This window comes from Podarcis liolepis (assembly GCF_965112155.1).
Source record: "Podarcis liolepis genome assembly, chromosome: 1".
Taxonomy (NCBI): Eukaryota; Metazoa; Chordata; class Lepidosauria; order Squamata; family Lacertidae; genus Podarcis; species Podarcis liolepis.
This window is the reverse complement of record NC_139554.1, coordinates 117402281-117420532: the sequence shown is the minus strand read 5'-3', so window position 1 is coordinate 117420532 and position 18252 is coordinate 117402281. Positions and strand designations below refer to the sequence as shown.

The 18252-nt window shown below is 43.0% G+C and overlaps 1 protein-coding gene and 1 long non-coding RNA gene across 8 annotated transcripts in view; one reads left to right on the top strand and one right to left on the bottom strand.

The window, feature by feature from the left end:
* Nucleotides 1–2079: 2079 nt before the first annotated feature.
* Nucleotides 2080–5825, bottom strand: LOC310691374. Its single transcript, XR_014518484.1, has 2 exons — nt 2681–5825; nt 2080–2554 (listed from the first exon to the last, which is right to left on the bottom strand). It is a non-coding gene; the product is annotated as an uncharacterized lncRNA (long non-coding RNA).
* A 129-nt stretch (nt 5826–5954) lies between these two features.
* DYNC1I2 (dynein cytoplasmic 1 intermediate chain 2) overlaps nt 5955–18252 on the top strand; it is a 37484-nt gene continuing 25186 nt past the window's right edge. For 2 of the 7 annotated variants that reach the window (XM_083468612.1, XM_083468609.1), the window contains exons 1-4: nt 5971–6235; nt 9939–10056; nt 12196–12310; nt 17095–17185. In XM_083468612.1, the coding sequence (XP_083324738.1) occupies nt 9949–10056; nt 12196–12310; nt 17095–17185 (314 nt within the window). In that variant the 5' untranslated portion in view covers nt 5971–6235; nt 9939–9948. Of the gene's footprint in view, nt 6266–9938; nt 10057–12195; nt 12311–17040; nt 17186–18252 lie in introns of all 7 variants that reach the window. The other 5 variants (XM_083468611.1, XM_083468607.1, XM_083468608.1 and 2 more) reach the window with 4 other exon arrangements.

Genomic DNA, 18252 nt, shown 5'->3' with positions numbered 1-18252 from the left:
CTCAGGCAGGTTCTGGCAAACAGCAATGTTGCTCCCACAACCTGGGGCAGCGTCCGACAGCCTTTTATCTTTGTCAGGGTAAAGGCCGGTCCTGATCCCCTGTTGACTCACCTCCCTGTCTCGCCTGAAGGCGAGCACTCCTCCTGCGAGTACTCAGGTCTCTCCTTCTCTCAGACCTTAGTCTCTGCAGCTCGGGAGATGTCGGTGGGTTACTAGACCCAGAGGCCGCCTCAGCCTCTCCTGACCCAACTGGTAGTGGAGCAGCTGTAAGTGATAGCCCAGCTGAAGGCAACAAGGTAATCCCTGCATCTGGAGCCAGGGCAGGCTCAGGCCCCTGACTTGGCTCAGCTGGTGCTTGTTGCAGGGGAACCTGTGCAGACTGGGGCTCTTCAGAATCAGGCCCCAGACTAGGTTCAGATGCCGCCTGAGGCAAAGGATCCGGTGCGGACTGAGATTCCTCTGGTTCTGAGTCTGAGCCCGAGTCCCAGGCCATCACAATTGCGACATGGCACTACCAATTATCCAGTGGTGGTTGTGTGGTGACAGCCCTACATTTTTATGTATATAGGAAGAAATTCTTATGTAGAGGAAGGACCAGTCATCCCATGTGGCCGCTTTAAGCATCAGATTCCATAGCGGGGCAGATCTATGTAAACGACATTAGACTAGTCTATTCTCAGCTCAGTAACAAACGTGTGTACCTGTGGCAGTTTACTTTGTTTGAATCTTTGAAAGCTAGAAGAAATAATGGATATTCACATGGCAGCGTCATGGAAGCAAATCCCATTGAACTCAACAGAGCCTGCTTCCGAGTAGACATGTTTAGGAGTGTGCCGCACAGCATTTCTTGTATACGCAATTTAGATTGGCAGACTGCAAAGTGAGAGTCACAGCAATATAGGTGACAGGCTTTGGCAGATTGAGCGGATGAAACCAGTGGTGGGTCCAACGATCTACACATGCTGTAGAGGGAAGTGAGGGGCAGATGGGGCTTGTCAACTTGGGAAGGATATATTTGGGAGAAGAAAAAGCTAGACAAACCCAGAGTGGAGTCCCTAAGATGGTTGGATGGCACCTTGCACACCTCCTTCCGGCAACTCCTGCAGCCAAGCTGGTGCCAAACGTATTGCTGTCCTTTCCTTTGGACCACATCAGCGAGGCTGAGAGTGGGGTCTTTGTGTATGGGCAGCCCAGGACCTCCATACCCACTGCCCAGTCTTGCACCCCAGGGAGTCACTTTGGTGCTGCTAACACATCAGTTTGACTTCACCCCTGAAGGTGAACTCCATTGTCTCTCAAGACAGACAGGCGCCAACCAATTATTGGAGGAAATTTTTCCTGTGCTGTATGAACCTAGATGAACCACATCCGTTGTGCATGTAGAGGTGCTGTTTCCTGTAACCAAAAGCCTTGTGCGAAACGGACCTTTGCCTCTGTTGCCACCTGTGCTTTTATGCCAGCACTTGAGCCGAAGTTATTTTCCTGCAAAAACCAATACAAACTGCTCTTCTTCTAAGCATAAAGGCTGCACGTATTAAGGCAGACTGACAGACAGGACCGATTGACTCCACAGGAAATTGAACACTAAGAGTTACTGTGACCTGTGGAGATGGCACCTATGGTTAGGAGCATTTACTGGATAAAAATTTGCCAGCAAGAAGAGAATGCTAACCGTTCTGAGCATACGCACCAGCAAAATGTATGTTGCATGCTGGAAAACAACACAGCAGCTTTGCGCCTTCTGTTGCTTACTTTATCCCCTTGAGGTTGGGAAGGAAAGACCAATATGACAATGGGGAAATATGATGTCTTGAAATCTCTAGGTTTAAAACCACTCACCTTAATAGACTGGGGGGGAACCTCTCTCCTTAATTTTCCATTCCAATCCAGATTCCCAGTACTCTTAAGACTTATTAGACAAGAGCTTGAAACAAGGTCTCAAACTGATTTTCGGTTCGTGAAAGGAGAAACTGTAAATTCTGAACTAAACAAGCTCATCCCTTGCAAAGATCTTGATTTTCTTCATTGAAAATGAACAGCAACCCATGCACTGTGGATGAAGCAGCAGCAATACAACACTTCCTTTAGAAACAGGGCTGTATTATATTTTGAACGATCCCTTGCCTTTCTCCCTGTCAAATGCAAACTAATGGGAAGGGCAGAGAATAAGGGCAGAATATACAGCAGCCTACAATGTTTCTTTAAATGGTTCCTTTTCTGCCGATCTTTTCGGTGTTTCCATTCTTGCTTTTAGAAACCACTGCAACAGCAGAGGTTTGGGGGCCTTTTAGGAAGCTTTCATTTTCTCGCCTCTTAACCACATAATAGGAATAAAATTAGAGCGCCGTACTTGCTGGACCAAAACCGAGGAAAGGGGAACTTGGTCTTGTATTCTTTGAACCCGTGTAGGTCTATTTTCTATAATGTTCGGCGGTGAATCGCTCTTAAGTGCTTGCCCATTCACGAGTGTATGTTTTTCGTGGCAAAGGTTGCTAGATTGCAGGAGTACTCATCTCAGGAGGGACTCGCGATTCACCATCACCTTATTTTGACACTAAAGAAGGAAATGTGTATCAGGCAAAGGGAATAATAGGGGAAGCATATTAACGGTGTAACAAATATAAAAGGAAAAGGAGAGACTAGAACAATAATAACAATAATAGGGAAGTAAGACTTTTACCTTGTAAGAGGAGACTGGCCTATCAGTTAATGTTTGTTGGTGGATCCCTGAAATACAATGACTGGTACTCAGACTAGCAGAAACCGGAGCAATGCGCAGTGGTGCACTCAGAAGACATGCGGAAGGTACCAGTGCTTGAAAACACACACAACTGAAGAATGTCCCTACTATAGATTGTTCACTGGCTTTGCAAAGAGAGCAAAACATCAGTTCTGCACTATTCACAAAAGTGTGAGTAGGTGTGAAGAATTCTTCCAGACAGGGGCCTTATATTGCAAATAGGTTGTTCAAATCTGTTTTTTTCTATGTGCACATTTGACACACTCGCTTCCAAACATTGCTGCGTTTCCTCAGTCATGGATATTCATTGCTTATTCTGCTGCTTCCCATCCACAACACCAGGCAGAGCTTGATGCAGTGTATCCAGCTGTTGAATTTTTTTGTCTCTCCCCTCAGTCACTCTCCTCACTACCTCCCACTGCCCTTTTCTGTTCATCGCTACGGGTGCTGCTACTTGCCCTCTGCCTTTGAGCTCTTTGCTCTCCTACTTTCAATGCCCGCCAGGTTCTGAGAAAGGGGAAGTCTGGATTGCTTTCTAAAGACACCAAGTCCATCAGCTGTTGCTCCCCTGGTGCTTCTTCTTTTTCTTCCTCCTCCTCTCCCATTATTTCCCAGCTTTTCGCCTCATCTGCCTCTGAGCTGTGGTCTCCCTCAAACCCCTGTTGTAATTCTGAACTGTCTCCTTCTTCTCTGGAAGCATCGGGCTGGTGAGGTAGTCTCCACCACTCCTCTTCTGCCCAGTCCCTGACAACAGATCAGGCCTGATGCTGTCATGTGATGGCAGGGAGTAGAGTCATAGCTACTGGGGGGGGCGGGGCGGAGCTAGACATGGTCTTTTGCCCCAGGTGAAGGCTCCAGAAGGGTGCCATTGAGACTCCCAGCCTGTGTGTGTACGCAAATGTGCATTGGGCGTGTGTGTGTGTGCCAAATTAGGTCTTTGACCCAGATGAAATAAAGCCTCGTTTTGCCCCTGGCAGTGGGACTAGTTCAGGAGTCAGCAGATCTGGGACTTGCCCAACACCTTCCTTGGAATGCCCCATTCCAGGGGTTTTGGCTGCTGCTGCTGCTAACCTTAGTTCTTCTAGTTGGAATATACTGTATATGCACATATTTACCCCAAGTAGAAGATATATTCATTTACTAAGTTTCTAGTCCCTCAGTATATGGCTGTTAATTATTTATTTGTTTATTTCATAAAAATTATACACTGCTTGATTGTTTAAAAACCCCTCAAACACAGTAGTAAAAAGAAAATGAATCCAGGAGTCTTGCTGCTCTTTCAGTTCTGCAGCAGCTTGTTTTTAATGGTATTAAAACAAATCTGTATCTACAGATTTATGGAGCAATAGACAGAAATGCAGACAGTTTTTCTTCCTGAGGGCAGTGAGCATCACAAAACAGGGTGACAGTGCATACTTTTGCCCCCTATGGCAAAATTTGCCGATCTGGCATTGATTGTATTCCTTGGATGAGCATTGTCAGTAAAGCTATGAAAGCTGTCAGAAAGAGTGACAGTAGTTGAGGATATCTATACAACTGACACGGAGATTATGGTGTCAGGTTGCACAACTCCAACCAGCAGAAATATAAAATGGCCCTGAAAATGTCTTCATATATCCTGCTGTCAACCTGCTTTTAAGCAATGTGAGTTGTCTCCGAACATTACAAATGATAGTTAGCCATTCACTCATGTTCCCCTGATAAAAACTGGCAATATGAGAAGGAGCAGCCTCTTTAAGGTTTGAGATATTCTATAAATTGTGCAAAATAACCAACTACATAACAGCCTCTATTGTTTACACAGATGCACTGTTCAAACTCTCATCTGATGAGAGATAAGAGAAAAATTCAAGTTTGATTATTTTCCTAAGACGAAGCTGTAATCAATGTAATGAAGCGAAAAGAAAGGAACCTGGAGCAATTGCGGGGGAAAGGGTAACTGGCCTGCTCAAGTTCCTAATAATTTATACTAAGCATATTGGAAAAGGGGATTGGGGTTGGACAATATTTGGCCCTCTAGGTGTTGCTAGACACGGACTCCCATCATTCCCTGACCACTGGCCATGATGACTGCAGATGATGGGCGTCTGAACAATTTCTGAGGGGCCACAAGTTCCTATATCAAGAATGAAGAAAGACCAGCTCTACGTTCACCTTCAAAGAAGTGCAAATGTCTTGTGTCCAGAGGAGGAAATGGGTCCGAAGATTGAAGAGTTTGCAGCATGGGCAGTTATGGCAGTGCCTTTGTACCTTCTGTAAAACGTCCAGCCAAAGGCAGAGACAGCAGACAATGTCAAAGTGCTGTTTCTGTCCTTATGGAGAAGGGGCTCCCAGAAATGAACAGCAGCCCCTCACCCTGCTGGTGGTTTTTGTTTGTTGTTTTGTTTTCTTAGAATGGGTGTCGGGTGAGGAGAAAGCACATGCTACTGCAACATTAATTGGCGCACACGCATCAGATCCATAGCTGTCAACGTTTCCCTTTTTTTAAGGGAAATCCCCTTATTCCGAATAGGATTCCTCGCAAGAAAAGGGGAAAAGTTGACAGCTATGATCGGATCTCGGGGCCAAAAGCAAGCGCAACCGACCACGCCCAGCAGAACTACTGTGTTCTTTTGTTGCCCGTTACTTGGGAGTCACACAGCTTGAATTCAGTGCGATTTACTTCCGAGTGGGTGGGTCACGTCGTCCGGATCAGATTTCGGGCAACCTGTGCTATGAAAAAAACAGCAGAAACCCCTATCAGGACCAACATCCGCTGAGTAAATTGCATTTGGCAAGCGCTGCACAATGTAAGGATGCGCCTCACTTTCAGCCGGCGGACCAGATGGAGAGCAAGCAACGGATTCACTTTCGGCTTCCTTCATGCAACCCAAGCGCGGAAAGCGGACTGCAATTCCCAATTCGCCCCGGGACAACTCATGCCAGTTCCCAGAATGCACCGCTCTTCCTCCTTTTACAAGAGGCTGAAGGCTTGACAGTAAGGCAAGTGGGCGGGAACGAGGCTTGGCCGCATGGCATGCTGGGAATTGTAGTCCTTACTCCCCTTAACTAACGCTATATCTGAGAGATGTCAGCAAGTGGCTGACTGATTCCTTCGCTCTATTAAAAACAAAAACAAAAACACCCCACACAGAAAAACAGTGGAGCAACTTAGTCCTGGGCCCCGAGACAAGCCGCCCTTCCGCCCGTCGACCGTTTGAGGGTATGTCACCCGCGTTTCTCGCCGCGCGCATGCGCTTCCTTCCACGCTCCCCAACGCCCAAGCTACGCAAGGGACGGCGGCGGCTGCTCCGTCCAGTCTCCTCGCCTCATTTCGGCGCATGCGCGTCTCGTCAGGTGATGCTGAGCTGTCTCCGGCGGGGCTTTGCTTTGGGTCTCAACCTCCTTACTGGAAGCCGCTGCCGTCTCGCCCCTTCCCCGCCGCCCTTTGTGAAGGAGCATCTCGGAGCAAAGCCGGCGGCGGCAATTTGAGCGGAGGAAAAGCCCCGGTGACAGGTCAGCGCGGCCTTCGAGACCGCCGGCGGGGTGAGCCCCACCCGCTTCCTCCAGGCGGCGGGGGTGGGGGGGGAGAGAAAGACCCTGGGCGGCTTCGGAGCCGTGTGGCCTCAGGAGTAACAGTCAGACTGTGACCGTTGAGGGCGCGAGGGGGGGGGGCGGGCGCGGAGAGGAGGAGGGGTGGAGCCGCGGGTGGGGGGGCGACGCCCCGGAGCCGCGCCTCTCCCCCTGCCCCGCCCGCGCGTTGTCGCCGCCGCTTTCCTCTCAGAGCGGCGCTTGCTTGCTTGGCCTTCGGTTTGCTTCCCTTGTATCTCCGGGCGCTTTTGCTTCCCGTGTTGGCAGCAGAGAAAGTGTCTTACCGTGATTGGGGGGGATGTCATACCGTCTTGAAAGACCTACGCTGGCTCCCAGGACGTTTCCGAGCACAATTCAAAGTGTTGGTGCTGACCTTTAAAGCCCTAAACGGCCTCGGTCCAGTATACTTGAAGTAGTGTCTCCAACCCCATCATTCTGCCCAGACACTGTGGTCCAGCGCCGAGGGCCTTCTGGCGGTTCCCTCACTGCGAGAAGCCAAGTTACAGGGAACCAGGCAGAGGGCCTTCTCGGTAGTGGCACCTGCCCTGCGGAACGTCCTCCCACCAGATGTCAAAGAGAAAAATAACTACCAAACTTTTAGAAGACATCTGAAGGCAGCCCTGTTTAGGGAAGCTTTTAATGTTTAATAGGTTATTGTATTTTAGTGTTTTGTTGGAAGCCGCCCAGAGTGGCTGGGGAAACCCAGCCAGATGGGTGGGGTATAAATAATAAATTATTATTGTTATACTGGAATTACTTTTTAAGACCCGGTTACTCACCGGGGCAAGACGGTATGAGCATATCACACTGGTCTTAGTCCATAGCTGTCAACTTTTCCCTTTTCTTGCGAGGAATCCTATTCAGAATAAGGGAATCTCCCTTTAAAAAAAGGAAAACGTTGACAGCTATGTCTTAGTCCGACTGCACTGGCTACCAATTAGTTTCCGGGCCCAGTTCAAAGTGCTGGTTTTGACCTATAGAGCCTTCAACGGCTCAGGACTGCAATACCTCAAGGACCTCCTCTTCCCATATGAACCCACCTGGACCCTGAGATCATCATCTGAGGGCCTCATTTGTGTGCCTCATCCACAAGAGGTCCTAAGGGTTGCAACATGAGAACGGGTCTTTTCCATAGTGGCTCCTCATCTGTGGAATTGCTCTCCCCAAATAGGTTCACCTGGCACTTTCATTATAAACCTTTAGGCGCTAGGCAAAAACATTCCTTTTTCACCAGACCTTGGATTGATTGACATTCAGTGCCCTTTTAAAATACGTTGGGGGCGTTCTTGGGTGGTAGTTGTATTTATTTTCCATTATGTATTTTGTGTTTTTGTATTATGATTTTATCCTGTGAACCGCCCCAAGACCTGCAGGTATAGGGCGGTATATAAATATTAATAATAATAATAATATTTTGATGCCTCCATTTCCTGCGGCAGCTTTTTCCACACCTTTTAAGCCTCCAGTTCTAGGCCAAGGCCAAGTTTATGCCCACCAGCATGGATGTTCTTTCCATTGATTAGGGCAGATACCCAACTCCAACTAGACTAGAGTTGTTCACTTTTGCAGAAATAGAACCGGTAGGATCCAAGAGGTACTTTGTTGCTTTTGCTGCCTGATGCCCATTTAATGTTTACAGCAGTCTCAACGTAGTCACTGACTTTGGGGTGATGGTGCAGCTTTGTACTGAATAAGTCTTCTGTAGACCAGAACCTGCCTCAGCTTCTGCCATAAAATCCTCTTAAGGTGCCCCCCCATTACTCTTCATAGGTTTTTGCCCACTTAACAGGGCTGATCCTCTGAAAAGCTGACAACACATTTTAGGTAGGGGCACAAGCTTGGTCAGAGCCCACTTCAGCCAGTTACAGCTTTGCAATGGAAATGGGCTATAATTAGGGCTGGGGCAAGGCATTTTGGCACCTGAGGAGGACCCTAGAATGGTGCCTCCTTCCCTGCCAGAGAAGAAGGCATCAAGGATGATTTAAAACAGGAAGAAAGATTGGCAATAGGATGTGCTGTGGTTGCCTCACCTTGCCTAATGGGTGGGCCAGCCCTGATTCTAATGCTCCGTGGAAGCACCTGTGTCTGGGGAACCTGCGGCCGTCCAGATGTTGTTAGACTGCAGCTCCTATAATCTCTTAACTGCTGACCAGGCAGACTGGGGCTGATGGGTGTTGAAGTTCCTGCGTTGCAAGGGGTTGGACTAGATAACTCTTGGGGTCCCTTCCAACTCTACAGTTGTATGTTTCAGGGGGGCACAGGCTTCCCACCCTTGCTTTAACGTGATTCAAGCATTGCTTGCCTGAGTGTCATTGTTTGGGCATGTCTTAATTCAGCATAGGATTAGTTTGCAAGGTCCTGTGCAGAGTTATGGTAGGAGTGGTCCCTTTCTTGAAAGTAAGCAGAATTTGTTTCTGAGTAAGCATGTACTGGAATAGTCAATGTCTGGCAAGTTGCTGTGCTTTTTATGAAATGATGGAAACACACCAGAGGCAGTTCTAGTGGCATTATTGTTTGTCTCTGCCGCTGAAAAAAGAAAGAAAGGTTACATAACTGGATTAGTTTAACCTCAAAATTGTTTAAAGTATTAACATTCATAATAGAACTTTTCAGGAGTACAAGAGTGACTTTTGCATCCATTCGTTCATTTCCAGCTAATACTGTACTCTGTAATCCTCTAAGAAGCTCTTAAAAACTTTATTTTAATTTATATTTTTTAAAAATCACAAGTTCCAAAGGCATGTCACAGCATTACAGTATACAGTTATAAAAAATGAGTAAATGTGTTCCAATCAAAACCAGAATAATATAGAATCAACAAAACAAACTAACTGTCAAATGCCAGGGTAAATAGGTGTTTTCAGCAGGAAACGAGAAGGCCAGATGTACCTCTGTGAAACATCTTGAAACAGGAGGTTTGATGTATTCAATGAATGTACATTAATTTTACTTGCTGCCCCTTCAGAATTAAATTCTGATTTTAATGTGTACATGCACTAACTTGTGGCATACAACTTTTATTTAATCCAATTTAGGAGTTTCTTAACTGAACAGGGACTGTTATCTCTCTCAAAATTATTATTTGGAAAAATTCTGCCCAGCAGGTATTAGCTGTCTTCCTGCTCCCTGTATTTATGTACTTATGCCAACTGTATTTAGGCAGTTGGAATTTTCCTCTCCTATGCTGCCTTTGATTGTTTTGGATATAGGAGTATCGGCAGAGTTTGGTTTGCATTTCTCAGTTGCAAACAAACAAATACAGCCTGTTTGAAAAGGATGTACTGCATTATAACCACCTTTATTTCGCTTTTAGCAGAAAGCTTAGACCAGGGGTGGCTAACCTTCCCACCATCTCTGACCATTGGCAATGCTAGCTGAGGATTTCTGAAAATTGAGTCCAGAAATGTATTGAGGGCCATAGGTTTCCCATCCCCTGTTCTAGTCTTTGGAATGCAATAATGCAAAAATTAAGTCTAATTTTAGTACATAATATATGTCTTCCAAGAGAGGCTAAGGTTTTTCATATGAGTATACATTTATTCTAGGGAATTTATTTATGAAAGATTTGCATAAGGGCCTTTCATTTATGTATATATAATTCTTCATGTAATCTTTATTTTGTTGACAGGATTCTAATCATGTCTGATAAAAGTGAGCTGAAGGCTGAGCTGGAGCGTAAGAAACAACGCTTGGCCCAAATCAGAGAGGAGAAGAAGAGAAAAGAGGAAGAGCGAAAGAAAAAGGAAGTAAGAACTTTTCAAATTACATCTGTGAGATGATTGTATCCCAGCTTAATATATTGAGATAAATAAACAAAGGAGCTTTATGCACCTGCTTCACTCCTCCCTACATGTGAGGAGGCCAAGGTTTTGTTTAAGCCCACAGAAGCACATACATATAATCCTAAATTGTGGTTTAGCATTTGTGTGATCCAAGCATGTGTGTTACATGCTAAAAAAATCATTGGAAATAGCTTCATTCTTTTAACTGGATATTCATTAAAATGTACGTTATCTGATGACTATATCTGTGGTGGATGAAAGATGACAGCTATGTGGCACGTTGGGTGAGGTAGAAGCTATCTGCATCTGTACTGTCATCATGAAGCTTGGCTTTGTACTCCAAGCATAGTCTTACTTCTGTCCTGTTCATAGACTGCTCCAGTAGCAGCTTAGTTTAGTAGTATGAGAACACTACTCTTCCATCGGCTCAGCTAGAAAGTGATTTCCTGGCATGGCTCATCTTCCTGTAAGGGAAGGTTTTTCTCTAGCGGCATTACCAAAGGCAGTTCATTTATTCTTCGAGGCATTTTAATGCTGTGGTATGCTTGTGCAAGGGCATATGCATTCTGAAGTATTAAGATTGTAAAAAGAAACAAAAAACTGTCCAGCATTCTGCTCTGGGATGGCTCAGTCAGTAGAGCCTGAGATACTTAATATCAGGGTTGTGGGTTTGAGGCCCATGTTGGGTAAAAGATTCTTGCATTAGACTAGATGACCCTTGCAGTCCCTGCCAACTCTACAATTCTATGATACTCTTATTTTTGGTATTCCTCTGGCATGCCAATATTGGGTGTGTGGAGTAATTGGACCCTATGGTAATGATTTAGCAATACTGGAAAAATTAAAAAAAATGCATATTTAAACCATTCTAATTAGTGTTGTACTGTTTTTGGAATGTTGTTGTACAAGCACAGGAAAACAGTTCAAACTGGAAATATTTTGTTAAGACCCTAAGATGAGGACAGTATCTCTCAGTCAAATTTGCCGCACAGGGTTCTTTAGAAAGGAAGGAGAGTGACATATGCCACTTTCAGGCCCTTGGAGAAAAGATACCTTATATATGTAATAAATAAAAAGAAGAATGCAGTGCCATTTTAGTACTTTCTTGATCTTTACCCAGTTACTTTGCAGTCTTCATATACTGGGAAATTGGAAGTTGGTACAAACACTGCCTTAAGTGCACAATTGGCAGAGATGATGTGTAGGTTTTTGACAAGCAGCTGGTATGAAGCTTGGCTCTATTTCAGCAAAGCATTTAAGACCTGCTGAAGTTAAGCTTTGATGAACCAACAATCTTGAATGTAACTTCTGTGTAGCTGAACTGTACAGTTGTCAGATATCTCAGAGCACTATGTGATTGAACAATCCAGATATGTCAATTAGAAGCTAAATTTTTTCTCAGTACAATGCAAGACTATGGTTACAGAAAAGTAGCTGGTTGTTTTCTAATGGTTCAGTCTGATACAACTCACTTTTTGATAAATATATAATATCACGGATCTTTGAATTTGCATAAATCTCTGGAATGCAAAGGCTAACATCAATATCTTTAAAGTATTCACTAATGTTAAATGCCATAGCTGGCGATTAGGATTGAGACCATTTAGATGAGCTTTTTCTTGTAGATTTGGCATTAAAAAAGAAACAAACAACGTCCAGAAATCACAGAGTGGGGGTGGATTTTTAAAAAATATTGGCAGTTTTATATTTACTCATTAACATGGAAATCATATTTTTTCACACCTGCCACAGACTTGGTTGATATTTTCATTGAGCTATATCCTCCTGCCATTGACTGATTTTAGGGTAGACCCTTAGGCCATTTGTTGGTCTTCGGGAACTTGCTACAGTAATAAGCTTAAGTTCCTACCCCTATCCACATTTGCCTTGCTCTGTGTTGTGACCAAGAAATGGCTAGAGCTGGCACAATTCTTCCTCACTGACTTTATCAGTGAAATATAGATGCAATTAATATTACCTGTATCCCATTTCTATGACATGAAGTAATTTTTCTTTTAAAACCTTTTCCTTGCACATAAAACAAGTGGTATGTGAAAGTATGCACTGTCACATAACTTGTTATTTTTTTAAAAAAATATATAGACTGATCAGAAGAAAGAAGCTCTTCCTGTACAAGATGAGTCTGACCTTGAAAAGAAGAGACGGGAAGCTGAAGCCTTGCTTCAGAGCATGGGTTTAACGCCAGATGCTCCTATGGGTAAGAGTTATAATTTATCATGAATATCTCTCACCACCACCTTAGTGGTACTTGTATTAGCATGAAAGTTGTTACTCACATATGCATGTATCTGTTGTATGTTCATTACTGCCACAGCTTTTCTTGTGATGCTTCTCGTAACTTATTGCTTATATCTGAATTTAAATATGGCCATACACAGATAAGTATAATTTGATCATTTATTGTTACAATATTTGGAGCATAATCCCAGAGCTTTAAAATTGTCCTATAAAACTAAATGAAGTATCTGAGATATGAAAGTAATATGAAGGCATCCAAAGCTGGATTTGTTTAATTTATTCACACTATATTTCTAAAATATAAAAAATGTAATGTATGGATTGGGTGCAGGGTTCCCCAGAGAGGCTTCCTCTGGAAGAATGGTGGCGGTGGCTTTTTTTTGTCCATTTCTCCCTTTGCCCAGTACCCTCCCATGACACTTCCCATGATGTTCCGGAGGGTCTCCTGGCCTGGCAGAACAGTTCTGCTGGGTGAAATTGGAGGAAATTGCCTCTTTCCTTCCTCTTAAGGGAGTATCCCATGAGTGGAGTTCTGCTTGTGGGAATTCAAGATTCAAGCCAACGTTTCTGTTATTTCTTAAAGTACCCTTTAAAAAAATGTTCAAGCAGGATGTCTTAAACTATCTGCGGATTTAGCAAGTAGAAACAGGAATATCTTCCTAAACTGAACATATATTTGTAGTTAATATTACAGATGCCATAATGCTTAAAGGAGAGTATTTTCAAAGTACTTCTAGTAATTTTCCTTTTAAGTTGCTAAAACTTTTAATGGTTTCTTTTAAGCTATCTGTAGGCATATAAAAAGGAGACGATAACTCTGCCACAAGGGGGCATTGCAACATTGCAATAGATTAGATGAAAAGTCTACCCTGCATAGATATGATACTTTTTCAGTTCTCCTCTTGGAATAGGGCAGCTTCCTAACCAGTACAAAATAAATACTTTGTCCGCATGTACCTTCCTTCGGCATCAAACACTGAGAGCCAGTATTTCCCAAACACAACATCCATCCTTTTGCCTTGTCGGCAAATGAAAAGGCGCCTCTTCTGTGGCCCAGGTGGGTTGGTGCTCCTTAAGGGCTGCATACTCTGGCAGAAGATTGTGAGGGGCCCAGTATCCCCTGGTCCTTGATCCTCCTGCAGTCTTCGATCCACCACTCCGTCAGTGAACATCAGGAGGGAGAGGGATGAATTAGCATTTAGAATGGCATATGACCCATAGGACACCCACGTGCCGCACTCATCTGCTTTGGTGATGTAATTCTTGGGCAGCAGTCCATAGCACCTTGTCACAAGTGAAGAGCCATAAATCCAGCCTTTGCTGGTGGTGACCTGCTCCACAGGAGACATGAAGTCCCTTGGGACAAGCTCCAGCTCATCATCGTTCTGCGGTGTATGGTGGAGGGTCTCATGATTGGCAAATCTAAGATCCTAGGAGAATATTGCAGCCACCCATATTGCAGCCCAGCTTGACATCTATGCTCTGAGCTAACTTCTCGAGCATCGGCAAGGGACTGGCTTGGAAGTGATAGGCCAGTGTGACGTGGAGCTACTTCTTGTGGGGTTCCACGTGAACATCGGCTTTAGAAGTGGCTTCCATAGCAAAGTCTGCAGCAAATTTATTGAGGACCTCGGTGCTGTCCTCCTTGACAACGTGATTCCTTGGATGTGATTCCTTGAAACCTTGGATGTGAGGGCGATCTGGCTGCGACATAAACATTTTTAGTGCAGTAGTATAACTGAGGCAGCCTCCTTTTGTTTATGTCTACTTTTCAAGCTAATGTACACTGGTACCTCGGGCTACATATGCTTCAGGTTACACGCTCCACTAACCCTGAAATAGTGCTTCAGGTTAAGAACTTTGCTTCAGGATAAGAACAGAAATCGGGCTCCGGCGGCGCAGCCACAGGAGGAGGCCCCATTAGCTAAAGTGGTGCTTCAGGTTAAGAACAGTTTCAGTTTAAGAACGGACCTCCAGAACGAATTAAGTACTTAACCCGAGGTACCACTGTATTTCCAAATACCAAATAGCCTTTAACACTGCTGTTGGGAATATTTTGAAAAGGAAAATACACTAGTAGAACTTGGTAGCCATACTTTTATCAAATATAACTTCATTGGCGCTTTTGTTGGAAACTGCTTCCAAAATTTCAGGGCTGGTGGTGCAGGAAGGACCTTAATCTTTGGTGCTCCTGTGAAGATTATAGTATTTGGCACTGGATCGTAACTGACCATACCATTTTATTAACAGGAGTAAGTCCTATTTTGTTCAGTTGGGCTTAGTCACCAGTTTTGTTATGCTTTGATCATTTTGATTTAATGTTTGAATTGGCAAACTCTCCTTGTTGTTCAAAAAACGATGAGCTAATTTTATTATTATTTATTAATTTTATTAATTGGCTACTAATTCAGCTTAAGTAGAGTATGTTCAGTTTTGCTTCATTAACAGACCAGTTCTAATTGTATTTATGAGGTAAATAGTAATAGGCTTCTGAGGAGGTAGGACAGATTAAACCACTTCAGACTATAGGTGAGTGATCACATTTTAAAAATACTTCCCGATCATTAAAGGGAAAGACATGCAGATGGAAAGCACCCACACTGTGGAGTGGTCTGAACAGCAGGGAAATTCTTGCATAGGGGAGCATTTAAAATTCATGGGTTGTGCCCAAGTTGTTCTGTTCAGGCAAGGAATTTCACTTGTGCAGTAGAAGACTCCCTCCACAAAATAATCTGCTTTAGGGGTCCAACTTTCTGGAGCAGACTTGGGAGCGTGAGGTGCATGTGGGGAGAGGAGTTGGAAGAGAATTTTTGTTGTACAAGTGAAAGTCGTCGTGTGAATGTGATAACATTTTTGGGCACAACTCCATGTTTCTGATCTGTTGTCTGCAGTGGTTTAAAATCTATTCTACCACTCTCTACTCTGGCTCAGGTCTCACTGAATTGGAAGCTATTTCTTCCTAATCAATATTACATGTAAACTACTTTATTGGAGGAAATACTATAGTTTCCTCTAATAGAAAAAGGCACCTACAATATTTGAAGGTTCTAAACCAGAGCTTTCGAAACCTTTCGTGTTGATGACACACTTTTTAGACATGCATCATTTCATGACACAGTAATTCAGTTTTACTAGCAAACAGGAGGTTAAACTAACCACTTTCCAGCTGCCCTGGAAGGAGTGGAGTGTGGGGAGCTTTTGCGCGACACACCTACACATACTGTCGCAACATACAGTTTGGAAAGCTCTGTTCTAAACCATCATACTGTTTAACAACCAATAGATGGCAGTAGCAACTAGTTAAAAACATAACAAAGAACTTGATTCAGCATGCCCCTCTTAGAATAATCAAATAATGGGTTGTGTCTGTCTCCAGGACTGTTAGTGCATATTCTTTTAAAATAACATGAAAATAGCAGTTCATTAAAAAACAATGTTTTGATTTTACTAGTCCTATAGAAGGATTAATGTGTTTTATTAAAAATACTTTTCCATTTCCAAAGCTTATATTTTCATATTTTGAAGACACTGAGCAGTGACGAGTAGCAAGGCATATGATTTTTAATATAGTGCTGTAGGATAAGACATTCTGTCCTTCCCCTTTCTGAAAATATTTCTTATAATCAGCAATTATATCTGCAATTGGAACACTTTTAATTCCTTTGTATAATTCAAATAAGAAATCTGTATATCAGTTCAACTGCATCAGCATAATGTTTATTGATTGACTGGCTTTTGAGTTTCCCTTTCCCAATCAGAACTGCCTGAGATTTACCATGTGGGTTATGGAAGATGGGGGGAAACTTTATTTGTCAATGCCACCTTCCCTTTCTATTTTGGAGGGTCCCCAAATCCTCCAGAGTAGCTTTTCTGGGGTCAACAGAACAAAGAAGGAGTCTGAAAATTGCCTCTCCTTCCTCCAGCAGAAGCATCCTGTAAGCTGAATTCTTCTCATGGGAACTCTGAATCCAGCTCAATACATACTCCCATTTATCCTCAGTGAAAACAAAATTACTTGTTGTGGGGATATTTGGCTCTGAAAAATGCAGATCTGGATAAAAACCAATGTAGAGACATTAAAACTTGTACATCTTTATTGGATGTTGCACAAGCATAATTAATTGATAGGCACATGTTTTAGGTTGCATGCTGCTGCTTCTCATTTACCATTCCAGTTGCACTAAATTTGTATCACAAAATGTTGTAAACAAACTTCCCTTTTAAGGTGAGGCTTTTAAAAATATAAGGTTAAGAACTTATAAATTGAGGTTTAGCTGAAGAGAACAAACTGTTTTCAGTAAATACAAGTTTAAAACACTGTGTTTTGGAGAAGAGCTTGTTTTATGACTCCTCACCCCCTCTCCAATAATAATTGGTATTATAAGATATAACAACCCCAAATTCATTGTGTAAATTTTAATAACATATTTCAGTTTCTGAATAACAGTTTTTTAGCTAAGTATTAAACTGTAGAATCCTTATTATCCCAGCATTTTGTATTAAGTATACTTGCTACATAACCCCAAAATGCATTAAATGCTAAAAACTGCATGAGTCTCCAGCATGATATGTTAACATTGTCTTTTCCCCTTTTTTTCTATTATTCATTTTCATCCATTTTATTTTATTTTTTGTTTACCATCACTTTTTTAATGCTTCCATGTTAAATTAATTTGGAAACATCCTAAGCTGTGCAACCTCTACGACTAGTAACAGCGGATACCTGTCTGTTTCACTATTTAGTCCCTCCTCCTATGTCTCCATCTTCGAAATCTGTGAGCACACCAAGTGAGGCTGGAAGCCAAGATTCTGGTGATGGTGCTGTTGGTTCTAGGTATGTTTTCTTAAAAGATTTCCGGATTAAATATGTTGGGGTCTCAAAAATGCAGTACAGTATTAAAATTGACAAGTGTTAACGTTACTGAAAAAATAATTTTCCGCTTTAAAGGTATGGCACAATCTCTCCAAACATGTCATAGGACCCAGCAGAACCCTCTCCTCAGAATGAGAGGCTGGTGTGATTTCCTATTTCCCCATCTAGCCTTCTCTTTCTAGTCCAGGTCTCTACCCAAGAACGTACTTTAAAGTTTACCAAAACTCTTGGATTAAATCTTTGGTTACAGAGGAAGGGTTAGATGAGGAAGTGGGCAGTGTGCCAGCATCTGGTTCTAAGTAACGAGCAATTTCCATATACTAAGGAGGGAGGGATTGTACCATATTTTTAATTCTAAAATACTTTAATAAATCACATAGTTCACTTAGCCAGTGTTTATCCAATGCTGCACCCCAGTTCATTGTTTCTTGCTTCTTGTTTTTAAATTCAACTAATTACTCTGTTTGCTCAAATATATCTCTCAGGAATGTTCTGATAGTTATTCATTTTACCCTGGGATTGCTATATCATCACTGGTGGGGGGTGCACACACGTACAGACATGCTTATGCGCTGAGCATTGGTATTTTGAGCAGATGTCAAGATCATCAGTGCCATGAGTCAGGTTAAACTGGCCTACATTAGAGTGTAAATTATCTCCCTGAAGAGCCCAGTCTCTTCCTAAAAATTGGTATTGTGAGAATTTAGGATTGGCTTTCTTGGCTGCATCCATGTACATGGAACATACAGTCTTAAGTAGAAATGGAAGTATCATTTCACTACTAGATATTTCCTCCTGGTGGGTCACCAGTAAGAGAAACTGTGTCATTATGTATTAATTCATATAGTCATAGATAGCCTTAGTTTACCATCAACATGTGGTTGGGTACAGTCATGTGCAGATGGAAATCACTTGTAGTGTAGTAGTTCAGTTGTGACTGTGGGCTTCGCTTCTGCCATTTAAGACACTGTCTTTGTTTTGAAAAAAAGAAAAATGATGGTATATCTGACCTGAGCCCGCAAAATAGG